The sequence below is a fragment of the Enoplosus armatus genome, chromosome 18 (genome assembly GCF_043641665.1).
Source record: "Enoplosus armatus isolate fEnoArm2 chromosome 18, fEnoArm2.hap1, whole genome shotgun sequence".
In the NCBI taxonomy this organism is placed as follows: domain Eukaryota; kingdom Metazoa; phylum Chordata; class Actinopteri; order Centrarchiformes; family Enoplosidae; genus Enoplosus; species Enoplosus armatus.
Genome location: NC_092197.1, coordinates 9,981,206 through 9,994,443, shown reverse-complemented (window position 1 = coordinate 9,994,443; position 13,238 = coordinate 9,981,206). Strand labels below are relative to the sequence as shown.

Genomic DNA, 13,238 nt, shown 5'->3' with positions numbered 1-13,238 from the left:
TCTCCTTTTCAGTTCTCTGCCATGTTCCAGTGCTTGGACGTTGTTCTCTGCTTCCATAATGAAGTATAAGATAATGTAGATCTATATATTTCACATACTCTTTGTAGTATGTGGACTGGCAATTGCTTCTTTCCATTGCTTCTAATTAGACAGTTCTGGTCACAGTTGAAGTGGGTAATTGATTTGCCCATGATGTATGAAGGGGATACAAGGGGAAGAAATCCAGGGCACATGGAGTCTCTGCATCATCAACATAGTAATTGATTGGCACTGGAAGACTCAGTGAAGTCTTATGAGTGCCAAAGATTGCGCAACCAAATTATTTAATAGAGTTAATAGTCCGGGTACGCTTTCCACTGAAGTGGATGACTGTGATAAAGAGTCTCTTATTTCCAGACCATATGGTATAAGGCACAGCAAATGTCAATGTTCCACCCCAAATTACACTTTCATTAGAGCTGGAGGCCTTATTTGTATTTTTCTCTAAGTAGTAAGCTATTAGACACCATTAGAATGAAGATAGTCTATGAGCATAATAGCAGGAAAGTGCACTTTGAATGTTTTATGACACCTTGTAGTTATTCTAAGGGATAACAATGGTGGTTCTTCTGTGTTTGGTTCCATCATCGTCACCTGGTATTCTCATCTCTCCTCCATTGGGTTCTGGTCTGAACATCCTCTTATTAACATAATATATCCCACAGTGGGTAGGACCATATCAATTATCAATATTCTCCGCCACCTCCCACTCAGGTGATGACAGGCGATGCAAGATAAATATGTAAGCTAGAAATGTTCCCCCTCTCTGCCCTCAGAAATATGTGGTTTGGGACCAGGGTTGACTTCATGGAGGTGGACCACACTGTTGTATAGATTCATGGTTTTGGATCCAGACTACTGCTGGTTTCTATTGTGCCAGGTAGTTAGTTGCATTTGCTTTTCATCCAAGGTGTAAATCAGCTCATTAAAGTAGCAGGGCTCTCTTAGACTTGATCACCAGGAGCAAGTGGAACCAGACATGATGTTTCTTTTTGTTGTTTTTTTTAAGTAGTCTGGTTTTGAAGGTCTTGCATTAGTGTGTGAGTCAAAGCTATGAATTCTTTAGTTCCACAAACATTCAACAGTGGCTCATTGGCCATAATTCTTACTGTAACAGTTAATGCACTCAAATACTGACATTTAAATTCAATTAAAAAGATAATAATAACAACACAAATGTCAGTAATGCTCCGTCATAAGACTCTGACCTGTTGACTGCTTGTGCTGGTTTAGTCCGTTGGTCTGTGTGCATTATGAAATGATAATTGCGCGTCTTGATTGAAAATGATATTCGGATTTTATCTACCTGGGCGGGCCGCCCAAGTAGAGCCTATGTATGGGAAACACTGGTCCATGTGTCAGTGTGCTGTCACCCTCTCACAAAGAGCTGTGGTATTTGTGGCCCATAAAGTGGACATGTGTGGCATGGGTTGCTCAAATGTGCTGCCCCACACACTTTCTGACCAGGTCAAACTCTGGACATATGGCCTGTCTTTTTGCTCTTAGGTCTGCATCTTGCTTACTGGTGCTCTTTTTCTATCTTTCTTGATCTCTGGCCTCAGCTTGAGCACAGATTTGGTGGAAAAAGGGAAGTCTTGATCTTTGGACCATATGGAGTTCCTTGCCAGTATTTATATCAATACGTGGATGATACCATTGTATGTCAAAAAGTCTGGGACTTTAAGACAACATGAATATTTTGGTTAAATAGGTAAGACTGGCTAAATTAGCAAAGTAAGATTAACAAGACAATCTTCAGATGCTGAACTGAGGTATCGCTGGCTAGTCATTGACATCACTCATCACTGCATGGTTTTGAAAAAGAACCAGTCAAATGATAAACAGACATCTTTTAATTACTGGAATAATGATCATGTTACAAGACTACATTCTCAGGCTTAAATCTACTACTTTTTGAAATGAGACATATTGTGCTGTGGGAGGGCCATTTGGTTTTTCTGTTTCTGAACTTTGTGATGTGGGACTACAGTTTGTCTTCATTTTTGCATGAGTCTCACAGATACCTGTAACTTTGCCAGCTGAGGGAAGCACCCCTGTTTTTTACTCCTCAATGCAACAGGTCTGTCTCTTTTTAGGATTGGAACCCACCTAAATATGAGAGTTATGAGCCAGGCAGTATGTTCCAGATGAAAGCCAATCTGGCGTGTTCTCACAGGCAAAATGGCCGGTTTGTGACCTAAAAGAAGCACCACATTTGGCTTTGATTGTCTCAGTGTGCTCAGGCCGGCGAGCCTAACTTGGCAGAAGAGGCTGTGTGAAAGTCTTTCTCCAGCCACCCAACACACTGAAGCCTGCAACTTGTCAACAATGACTATGCTTACTTGCATGTTTGTTCTTATTCCGAAAAACAAGACAATATTACTACTAAGCTGTTTGAAAATGAATACTCCACTAATATTCTCGTTTACATGCGGCCATACATACTCTGATTAACATAATGACGTGCATGTTAGCAATGTTAGCTAGGAAGTGGTTGAATGCTAATGTTTGCTGTTGTCTAACCCAATATGACCTGATGTCCCTCCAGATTTTCACAATCCATTGTCTTTTTATTTGCTGATCAATTGGGAAGCAGTGAAATGATAACTATTTGTCAGATTCCCTGCATTTATACATAGGGAAGTACGACATTATCCTTTTGACAGCATTTGCTCTTCCCACCCTGAACATGATGTCGGAGGAAAATGGCCGCCATGTGAATGGTGGAAAATTTGTGTGCATGTAAACGTAGCCAATGTCATGTGAGTGGCTGTGGGCTTTATATGGCTTTATAGGCAAATCTTTTTTAATTAATGATTTAATTATCAAGTACATTTTTGATTTTATGCCTTTGTTTTGAAACTTGGCTAGACCGAGATGCAGCAGTTCTTATTGAGTCAACCCCAGCTTCAGTTTTATGAGCGAAGTGCATAAGAAAGGAGGTGGAGTTGCAATTTTGTTTGATAATTCTCTCCGGTCCAAAACAGATGTCTTATGGGAAGTTTGCGTCGTTTGAATATGTTGCTCCTCAGTTGAATTCATTGAGCTTCATGTGCAGCTGATTCAGAACGCTGTTGCTAGAGTCCTAACTAATACCAGGAGAGTGGATCACATCACTTCAGTTCTTGGTTCTTTACACTGGCATCCTGTTCATCATAGAATTGTACTACTGTTGGTTTATAAAGCATTGAATGGCTGAGGGCCAGAATACATGTCTGATCATCTGCTCCGTCCAGAACTCTCAGATGGTCTGGGACAGGTCTGCTTTCTGTCCGCAGAGTCACAACTAAACACAGAGGTGCAGCATTCAGTTTTTATGCACCACATATCTGGAACAAACTCCCAGAAAACTTGAGATCTGCCCCAACTCTCGATTGTTTTAAATCAAATCAGGGCATAAAACTTTTCTGTTTGCCACTGCATTTTATTTTTATTTTATTTTATTTATTAGTTAAACATGGCACTATTTATTCATATCTTGCACTGCACTGTGGCTCTTGTCTTATTCTACTTTAGCTTATTTTTAGCTTCTATTTTATTTTGTTTTTAATATCCCGTTTGAGTCTTTTTATATTGCCTCATGTTTCTTTTATATCTTTTCTGAATTCTTTTTTTATTAAAGCACTTCACCTTGTTGAAAGGTATGACAAATAAACTTGCCTTGCTTTGTACTATAGTACATACATAGTTGCTTGCAGCTGCTTTGCCACGAAGTATCCTCTTCAAAACATGCTCAATCAGCTTTTCCACCAAATTCAGCTGTGCCTTCAGTTAGTGCACCTTTTCATTTTCCCCAAGTCAAGGTAATGATCCTTATACTGTGAACAACACCACAGTTGTGGTGCAGTACACAGGTTCTGTATGATTTTGGCTTTTTTTACACCTCAGTCTTCTTCAGGCTACACAGACTTTAGCACTCAGCATATAAGAATAATTTCTGCAACATCAGGTGATCTTATTCCTTGTTTTTTGCAGAAACACACTGTAGGTCTGTTGAAATTTTCTCAACTAACATCTACTTATGCAATAAATGTGGTGAGCAAGTTTTAATCTGTGTCATTATGCAGCTGGGGGACTTGGTTTTGTTCCAGTGATTTCCAGTATACGATGAAAAGCTTTAATCTCCAAAATATCACCTTGTCAGAAAAACAGCCTTGACATAATCAGGTGAATAGGTTTTTGAAGGGTTTTATGAGCCTAAAAGGTAGAAAGAAACATAAAAATATCAAAACTTAAAGATATATGGATTTCAATTGACAGAGATGAGATAATGGATAACTGTTCCATCTTGATTGTGTGTGTTTGTTGTCCGGTTTTACCAAATCCCCAGAGTCTGCAGTTCACCAGATGTGTCATTCAGTTATTCTTGTGTTTTGGAAGATAAAGTTCAGTTTTAGTATGTTTGCGTCACATTTAGAGGATTTTGTTGGTTTCCTAATGGTACTGTATACTATGTGCCATCGCTATTTTCTTACTAATTAATTAAAAATATTTCCTCCTCAGATCTTACTACTGCTTGTGAAAAACACTAGCCTGTTGTCTCTGCTGGAAAGATGTGGGTGTTTGTGAGCTGGGGGGATGAAATGTAAGATGCCTCTAAAACATGTGTGACAACAGCTGGACAAGCCGCACAATCAAGCTCATGTTTAAGCCAATCTAAAAGCTAAAAGCTCTCTCTTCACCTCACTCTCCTTTTGTCTGTCTTAAACACAATTTTCCGCTTTTTCTCATTCTTTCCATTTTCCACATTTTGTAATTTAGCCACCAGTTTTACTGCTCTAAAATAGCTCTAATTCAAGCTGTGTCTGTAATTAACATAACTATAAGTTAAAGCACTTTGAACTCTGGGCTCATTACCTGTGAGTGCAAGCACATCCATTTTACAGTTATAGTGAAGATTCATGCTGAGACACATTCTCATGGTCGGATGTATGCTACTTGTCTAGGTATTCAATAAAATGAAAACTAAGCAGGGATAATCCAGGAAATGAAAAGTTATAAAGACAGCAGGGACACAGCGGGTCACATGATCAGGTTTATTACTCTAATCCCACGTTGGGATCACAGGCCCAGTTGAAGGGGATGTAGAAGAATTTAAATGACACACGGAGAGGCAAGAGTTGACATTGTTGCTGAATCATCCCACATGTGTGAAGCTATATGGGAAAACGGCTTCACAATGTCGCTGCATACCAAACACACACGCCTACAGGTCTCCCTCAGTCTTCTCTCAGCAATGCATTGTTTGATGTTTTCCCTCACTTTTCAGTTAACTATGTGCTGATGTTGTTTTTTTCAGAAGCTCTCCAGAGACCAGACTTTGAGAGTCAGGGTCTGACAGAAGCGGCCCGCTGGAACTCCAAAGAGAACCTGTTGGCTGGACCCAGCGAGAATGACCCCAACCTATTTGTCGCACTCTATGATTTTGTGGCCAGTGGTGACAACACACTCAGCATTACTAAAGGTGAGTAAAAGAGAAAAATAATGCCTTTCATTCTCATATTTATTATAGAGTAGTTTTTGTGTTCAACTAGGAATTATTTCGGCCATTTTGAAATGGGACTTACAGGTATGGTTAAATCAGTTATCAACTGTCACTTCTGGAGAACGTTTAGGTCTAGATAAGGTTATGAATCTCACTGGGAATCTGCTTATTTTCTTCCCGTCTCCTTCCCTCCCCATCTGACTCTCACTTCCTGACGATGGGGTCTCACGTGGGTTTTTTCCCCCCTCTGAACCGACTGTAAAACAATACAACAGATGGATCTCACAGACAAACAGAGGAAGGAAGGAGAGAACATATGCACCGGAATAAACAAGAAAATGTCCTGTCCAACGTTACTTTCCAGTTCCATTCTAATATGAGCCTTTGCACAAAAAAGTTTATTTGGGTCTATGTTGCCAGTTTTTGTTGCATTCAGTTTAAACTAAAGGAAAATACATTTCTTGAGTCTAGGTCACCAAATGACGGGTGGGGGGAAAAAAGCCTCTGAGTTCTTGATCTGGGGAAACATGACATTAGATACAGTGAATTCCTGCATGTCTGACTTCTGAGTTCAGTTTTAGTACAGTGCCTGGCCATGACAGCTGATTCACAACTGTCCCACCTGTGGAAATACTCTTTTCAAGATCCCAGGAATGAACTGTATCCAAAAAAATGATATTAAAGTATGGGTATGCAGCCCAACAGGGTACTTGCCTGGATAATATTTTAATCTAACATGTTTACTAGGCGAGAAGCTGCGTGTGCTGGGTTACAACCACAACGGCGAGTGGTGCGAGGCACAGACCAAGAATGGCCAGGGTTGGGTGCCTTCCAACTACATCACCCCTGTCAACAGCCTGGAGAAGCACAGCTGGTACCATGGACCCGTGTCACGCAACGCTGCAGAGTACCTGCTCAGCTCGGGCATCAACGGGAGCTTTCTGGTCCGCGAGAGTGAGAGCAGCCCCGGCCAGAGGTCCATCTCTCTGCGGTACGAGGGGAGAGTCTACCATTACAGGATTAACACTGCGTCTGATGGCAAGGTAGGCATCCGTGAAAACACAGACACACACTGTATATACGCATTGAGAATGTCTTGCATTCACTTAGTGATAAATTCATTCATAAGTCATTACTGTATGTTGACAGCTGAAAGTAACCACAACACATGCTCACAAATGCCTTAAGGTTCATACTGCTTTCACATATGTTGGAGTCTAAATATAATCTAAATTAAATCTGTTTAATCTTATGGCTAAACTTCATTGGTCGACATGGTTTTGTGGTTTATTATTGTTTCATGAAGGCAGGACGTTACAGCACATGGTGGGATCTACCACATTGTTCTGTATGAGCTGTATGTATGTAATAACTGATTTAAAGCAAAGATAGTAGCCAGGTGCAGCAACCAAGGGGATAGCTTTTCAGTCGGTGCAGCACTTTGAGAAATGGAAAGACATAGTTGTATAACACACACACATTCTCACACAGAAAGTGTCACTGATATCTGCAAGAACAGATCAGTGCATTGTTCTGTTCTCTCTCAATAGCTGGCCAGGGCACAGGTTTCCATCATTCAGAGACTTCCAACACAGAGACGGATCTTGATATGATGATTTTATTATTTTAGTGTCCCTAAAATGCTTGAAAACGTTATGAGGTTTTGCATAGTGTATTACTTGAAATCATAAATGTGAGAAGAATTTAGGCAGGAGAAGACCGCTGGGGTATCTGCACAGTACACGGTTAGAGTAAGAGCTTTTAAATAAGGTGCAGGGTACCGTATCCTGATGGTCATGGTAGATATGCGTAGGCCATATTTCACTGTGTGTTTGGGTCAATTTCTTCAGTGGGATTCCCCCAAAAACGCTATGTCAATTGAGAAGCTGCTGCCATTTTGGCTGTGTCACCCTCCCGTCTGTGATGCAGCGAGGTGAGCTAGCTTGAGGAACGCTAGCTATGACAAGAATGCCTCTAACCACCACTGTGCTGCTCATAATGGCCAGCAGACGTGAGGCCGGCCAGACACTGACGCCCATGCTAAGACATGCATTAGCGCAGACAGATGCAGCCAAGTATGCACACTCACACGAAACAAATGGACGAACACACACACACACACACACACACACACACACACACACACACGGTTCCCCATCTCATATTGTTTTCCATCCTCCACTGAACTACAACTCAAGAGTCTGGTATGATAGACTTCTCCAATAATTTGAGATTACCTCAGCACTCCCCCGAGCTACAGCTTTGTTTTCACACTGACTCTGTGATTAGCACTGCTCTGAATAACTAGGGCTTTTTCCCTTGATTTAGTAAATGGTCGTGGTTTAAGCCAAGAGAACAGCCAACTGACCATTAAATCCTCTTTAGATTTCAAAGGTCTTTTCACTGCAGTCATGGTTCTTTTTCCCCTTTTTCCTCAACATGCCTTCAGCTTGCTCAAAGAGCCTGTTCACAAGCAAAGAAATGCACAGCGCAGATTGTAGAGCAAATCATTTTTAGGGTTATGTAAGACTTGGACAATGGAAAAGACTGTGTCTACTGAGCCCTGACCAATATCCTTCCCTCCACCAGCTTCCTGAATAATGCCTTGTGAGTTCTGAATGGGCTAAGACCATTCTTTATGGAGAAAATATTTTAGTGTTGTTTTGTCAAGACTTAGTAGATTGTTTCATGCTGCATTACCGGCACTTTGCTATTTGTTATTTCTGGTCTTATATATTTCCCTAACATCACTTATTGTTTCCAGACATTGTGTGTAAGCAGTACTATTTTAATGCATTGTAACACAAGTAGTCATCATGTAATGAAAACATTTGGTAACATTTCGGCATCTTTGTTTATTAAAATCTCAACAACTGTGTTGGTCTGTTTAGACAGACTTTGACCTGCCTATCCTTATGAAAATACTGTAAACTTGTATGTCTTGTCTTAATAAGTTATAATAATGTATCTTGTATTAATCCAAAAAATCTAAACTATGTAATAGTTAGTAAGGAGTAGTTATCACAGTTAGTTGTTAAACATGCTGTCTATCCTAAGCTGAACTGACCTCTCATGTACATCTACTCAAATGTAGAATCTCTTCTTCCTCCAGCTGTACGTCTCGTCAGAAAGCCGTTTCAACACACTGGCGGAGCTGGTGCACCACCATTCCACGGTGGCCGACGGCCTCATCACCACGCTGCACTACCCGGCGCCAAAGCGCAACAAGCCCACCATCTACGGGGTTTCTCCCAACTACGATAAGTGGGAGATGGAGCGCACTGACATTACCATGAAGCACAAGCTGGGAGGGGGCCAGTACGGGGAGGTGTACGAGGGTGTTTGGAAGAAGTACAACCTCACTGTGGCTGTGAAGACACTAAAGGTAAGACGGGTTGAAAAAGAGTGGTCTGTGAAAGAAAAGATTTATTTCTGCATGTCTACTGCTCCAAAAGGACATATGTCATTTTGACACCTACTGTCATCACACATTTCACACTGTGTCGGCTATGAATCTTTAATTTGGCTGAATAATGCTACCATCTGGTGTTATATGGGTGCAACTGCAACCAGCCTGTGGCTTTGCTCACTTTTTGCCAATAACCCTGTCCAGGAGGATACGATGGAGGTGGAGGAGTTTCTCAAGGAGGCCGCTGTCATGAAAGAGATCAAACACCCCAACCTTGTTCAACTGTTAGGTATGTCAACTTGAATAGAGCCCTTGCTGTTGAACTATTAATCAAACGTACTACGTCTTTTTAAAAGATGGACTCATGTTTAAATAGTTTTATAGTCCATTGCAGCAGTATATTTTCAAGATTGTTTCTGCATAAAAGCTAATGAAAGTACCGTACTAACACACATCGTTCGATGCATTTTGTTTTGCAAACATGTTTCTTTTACAGGTGTGTGCACACGGGAGCCACCATTCTACATTATCACAGAGTTCATGACCCACGGTAACCTACTAGACTACCTGAGGGAGTGCAACAGAGAGGAGGTCAATGCAGTGGTGCTGCTCCACATGGCCACACAGATCTCCTCTGCCATGGAGTATCTGGAGAAAAAAAACTTTATACACAGGTGGGTGTCAAGATCTTACACTTCCTTTTTGAAGAGATCGGACAGTAACTGAGTCTGAGTGGACTGATTTAATTGTCAGAGGTTAGCCTGGTCTCAGTCAGAGCTGCAAGAATACTAGCAAAGAAAGAAATGTTCTCTTTTCTTCCCGTTCCTGAGCTGCTCTCCTCTCACTCTCCCATCTGTTCTCACAGGAGGACAGACAGACAAGTCGATGTTGTAACATAGCTAGTTTGTTCTGGCACGTTTAACAAGGCCCTTTAAAAGAGATGAGATGATTTATGTCTTTCGTATTTGCCAAACTGCATTTTAATTTTTAAACCTGACAAGACTCAACTTGTGACTCTGCTCTACACAAAACATCTGTAAAAATCCAACACTAAAGTGGATGTTGTAACAAGACACACTATTGATAAATTTAGCTTATTTTCTTTGGGGGGGGGGTTTACCAATAGCTGTGCGTTCAAGTCAGCATACATTTTGGAGTAGTTTACTGTGTGTTTCTGACCTCCTGCTGATCATTCATTCTCCTCTCTGTGTTGTCTCCTGCAGGGACTTAGCTGCCCGTAACTGTCTGGTCGGGGAGAACCATCTGGTAAAGGTTGCAGACTTTGGCCTGAGCAGGCTAATGACTGGAGACACCTACACAGCTCATGCTGGGGCCAAGTTCCCCATCAAGTGGACCGCTCCAGAGAGTCTGGCCTACAACAAGTTCTCTATTAAGTCTGATGTCTGGGGTAAGTTTGATCTCATTCAAACAAGATTTATTCCTGATGTTCCTGCTTTTCTTTCAGGTTCCTATTCAACAAGGGGATTCAGTTGTACTGTATATGTATTATGCACATAATCCCGCCATGACTTGACATGTTTCTGTTGTTGATTGTTGTAGAAATCACACAACTAACTGCCTTATGCCTACATCTCCAGCATTTGGTGTGTTGCTGTGGGAGATCGCCACCTACGGCATGTCCCCCTACCCCGGCATTGACCTGTCTCAAGTGTATGAGCTGCTGGAGAAAGACTACCGTATGGACAGACCAGAGGGCTGCCCCGAGAAGGTCTATGAGCTGATGAGGGCCTGTGAGTAGAAAAACTAATTTATCCAGGATATGATTAGATAGAGGCACTCTATTCTATTAGATGGTCTTTTTAATTCTTTTTATTTCTTTGTCTTCCTGACAGGTTGGAGGTGGAACCCTTCAGAACGTCCATCTTTTGCTGAAACACACCAAGCCTTTGAGACCATGTTCCAGGAGTCCAGCATCTCTGATGGTCAGTGGTGCTTTCTTTTATATCCAAAGCACCTTTACATGTGGGTGTTATTCGCTGATATCCACAGATACCCTCTTGTAATGACACAACATTGGTTCTTCTGTCATAGTTATTAGGACATGGAAAGTCGTGTTTGGTTACCTGTTTAATCTTGACTGTATTTGTATTTTTAGAGGTGGAGAAGGAGCTGGGCAAGAAAGGGAAGAAGGCAACATTAGGCTCCATCCAGCAGGCTCCAGAGCTGCCCACCAAAACCAGAACCCTCCGCAAAAACATGGACAACAGGGATGGAGATAGTCCAGGTGAGATGCGCTCGTCCTTTTTACTACAACTTGTTGTAAAGTAGTCCATCACAATTGTTCTATTGTTTTGTTTTTTTACCCCCATTCTGTCAAAGTATGTTGTAATTGTAGTCTGATAATTTGTGAAAGTATTCTTCTTTATTACTGATGATTCTCTTCCTCAGACCCAGTGGAGCCGGAGGCAGCTGTGTCGTCACCCATGCTCCCCAGGAAAGAGCGCCCCCTCCTGGACAGCAATCTGAATGAGGATGACCGCTTGCTACCCAAAGACAAGGACAAGACACGTAGCTTTCTCAGTCTCATCAAGAAAAAGAAAAAGAATGCACCCGCTCCACCCAAACGCAGCTCCTCTTTCAGAGAGATGGACATCCACCCTGACAGGAGGGGAGTGACTCCAGATCCTCGAGACAGTGACAGCTTCAACAACGGTGCATCTCTGGCCATTAATGATGTCACACATGGCCTTGACTCAAAGTTCCCAGGTACTAACAATAATGGGGCAGGGGGCATCACCAACGGGGCTCCTACCTACCCAGGACCTTTGTTTCCCAGGAAGAAGGGAGCTCCAGCAGTGCCTGGCCCTGGAGGAAAAGCAGCTACAACACCGCCCAGTGAGGAGGAATCCATGTCTAACTCGAAGCGTTTTCTCTGGTCCTCTAGCATGCCCACTGGCTCAGATGGCACTGAATGGAAGTCTGTCACACTGCCGCGAGACCTTGGCCAGCGCCACTTTGACTCAGGCACCTTCGGGGGCAAGCCAGCTCTGCCACGTAAGAGAACCAGTGAGCAAAAAGGGGAGAATGCCCCTCGAATGGGCACCCTGACTCCCCCGCCACGTCTAAACACCTCATCAGATGTTTCCTCTGCCTTCTTAGGCAAAGACACTGATACCAGTCCTGGCTCTAGTCCACAGGCATTAACACCTAAGGTGGTCAGAAGACCAGGGCTGCCAGGGCTGGAAAACTCCAAGACCAGCGCTCTCCATGCTGAGCTTCTCAAGCCCAACGTGTTCCCTGCTTTAGGGGCAGCCGCAGATGAGTGCAGGGCCCGCAGAAACAAGCACAGTGTGGACTCTTCATCTGTCAGGGAAAGAGGAAAGTTACAGAAACCCAAGCCAGCCCCACCTCCACCACCCACCAATGCCAAAACGGGCAAGACTTCCCGCAGCCCCACTCAAGAACTCCCCTCCCCCTCATCCATCACCTCAGATGTCAAAGCTAAGGGCCTCCCCTCTGCCTTAGAGCCCCACCACTCAACCACTGCCAGTGACCAAGCCCGCTCACCCCACAGTGAGGGCTCCAAGAAGCTGCCCCTGGGCTCCACCTCCAAACCTCAACCGTTAAAAACCTCCACCTCCTCCACTTCAGTGACCACCTCCCTATCCAGCCAGAGCCTAGGAGGCTTCTCTTCCTCCCTCACCTCCCCCGGCGACCTGAGCTCACCCACTGCTTTCATCCCCCTAGTGAACACCCGACGCTCCCTCCGCAAGACCGCACCACGCCAGGCTTCCGAGCGCACACCCAACTCCGCCGTGACACGTGAGATGGTGCTGGAAGGCACCGAGCTGCTCCGTGCAGCTATTTGCCGCAACTCGGTGCAGACTGGGAGCCACAGCGCTGTGCTGGAGGCCGGCAAGAACCTGTCGAAGTACTGCATGAGCTTCGTCGACTCCATACAGCAGATGAGGAATAAGTTTGCGTTCCGTGAGGCCATCAACAAGCTTGAGAACAGCCTGCGTGAGCTGCAAATCTGCCCCACAGCCACAGGGGGCGCCAACGCACAGCAAGACTTCAGCAAGCTGCTGTCCTCTGTCAAAGAGATCAGTGACATTGTTCAGAGGTAGCGCCATAAAATCATAAACTACCAAGATATAAAACTGATGTGAACTGTATCTTACACTACCCTTTTTTTTCTGAGCATGCGCATGAACTGCGGTCCATGTCAAGCTCATGTTGGAGATCTGAGGGTAAAGCCTGCGTGAGAGCAGCAAGAGTGTATAGGTTTCACCCTACAGTACACTCTGAAACACTTAAGCCTGTGGTTATTGTGGATGGAATCAA

General features: G+C 43.4%; 1 protein-coding gene across 1 annotated transcript in view; it reads left to right on the top strand.

The window, feature by feature from the left end:
* The window catches only part of abl1 (c-abl oncogene 1, non-receptor tyrosine kinase), a 29,509-nt gene extending 16,488 nt beyond the window's left edge, over positions 1-13,021 (top strand). The window contains exons 3-12 of the mRNA XM_070924144.1: positions 5,339-5,503; positions 6,272-6,567; positions 8,637-8,909; positions 9,138-9,222; positions 9,430-9,607; positions 10,157-10,341; positions 10,532-10,684; positions 10,787-10,876; positions 11,050-11,178; positions 11,343-13,021. Of these exons, the coding sequence (XP_070780245.1) occupies positions 5,339-5,503; positions 6,272-6,567; positions 8,637-8,909; positions 9,138-9,222; positions 9,430-9,607; positions 10,157-10,341; positions 10,532-10,684; positions 10,787-10,876; positions 11,050-11,178; positions 11,343-13,021 (3,233 nt within the window). The remainder of the gene's footprint in view (positions 1-5,338; positions 5,504-6,271; positions 6,568-8,636; positions 8,910-9,137; positions 9,223-9,429; positions 9,608-10,156; positions 10,342-10,531; positions 10,685-10,786; positions 10,877-11,049; positions 11,179-11,342) is intronic.
* Positions 13,022-13,238: the final 217 nt, after the last annotated feature.